We start from the raw sequence: 404 nt of genomic DNA, 5'->3' as shown, positions 1-404 counted from the left end.
CACACACACACTCCACACACACTCCACACACACACACTCCACACACACACACCGTCTGTATCTCTTTTTCCAGCTTCCTGTAGTCATTCTCCCACACCAGGGCATGCAGTGGAAACCTGAGGCTGAAATCCTCGACGCTGGCAGCGGTGGCCGATAACATTCTGCCTCGATCAAACTCTCCGTGTCTCCCTCTCCAAAATCAAGAGCCAGCCTGCGAGCTAGCTACTGTCATGAACCATCAAAGCTCTTCATGCGTTTAATTAATTGTTAATAATTATACAATGACTCTGACTATTAATCAGGTGGATTTTAGTAAAGGAGACGCCGAAAACGCAACCAACTTTTTTTCAAAATAAACTTTTGAAAAACAAGGAAGTGGCAGGTCGAAACTATTTGGGTGGGGG

At 45.8% G+C, this 404-nt stretch overlaps 1 protein-coding gene across 1 annotated transcript in view; it reads right to left on the bottom strand.

Moving 5' to 3' along the window:
* The window catches only part of LOC107577188 (ankyrin repeat domain-containing protein 13A-like), a 2764-nt gene extending 2412 nt beyond the window's left edge, over positions 1-352 (bottom strand). The window contains exon 1 of the mRNA XM_016263290.1: positions 53-352. Within this exon, the coding sequence (XP_016118776.1) occupies positions 53-160 (108 nt within the window). The 5' untranslated portion in view covers positions 161-352. The remainder of the gene's footprint in view (positions 1-52) is intronic.
* Between the last annotated feature and the right edge of the window lie 52 nt (positions 353-404).

The sequence above is a fragment of the Sinocyclocheilus grahami genome, unplaced genomic scaffold (genome assembly GCF_001515645.1).
Source record: "Sinocyclocheilus grahami isolate Dianchi unplaced genomic scaffold, SAMN03320097.WGS_v1.1 scaffold5368.1, whole genome shotgun sequence".
Classification (NCBI taxonomy): Eukaryota; Metazoa; Chordata; class Actinopteri; order Cypriniformes; family Cyprinidae; genus Sinocyclocheilus; species Sinocyclocheilus grahami.
Note: the sequence above shows the minus strand (reverse complement) of the source record. Positions and strands in the feature narration are given on the sequence as shown.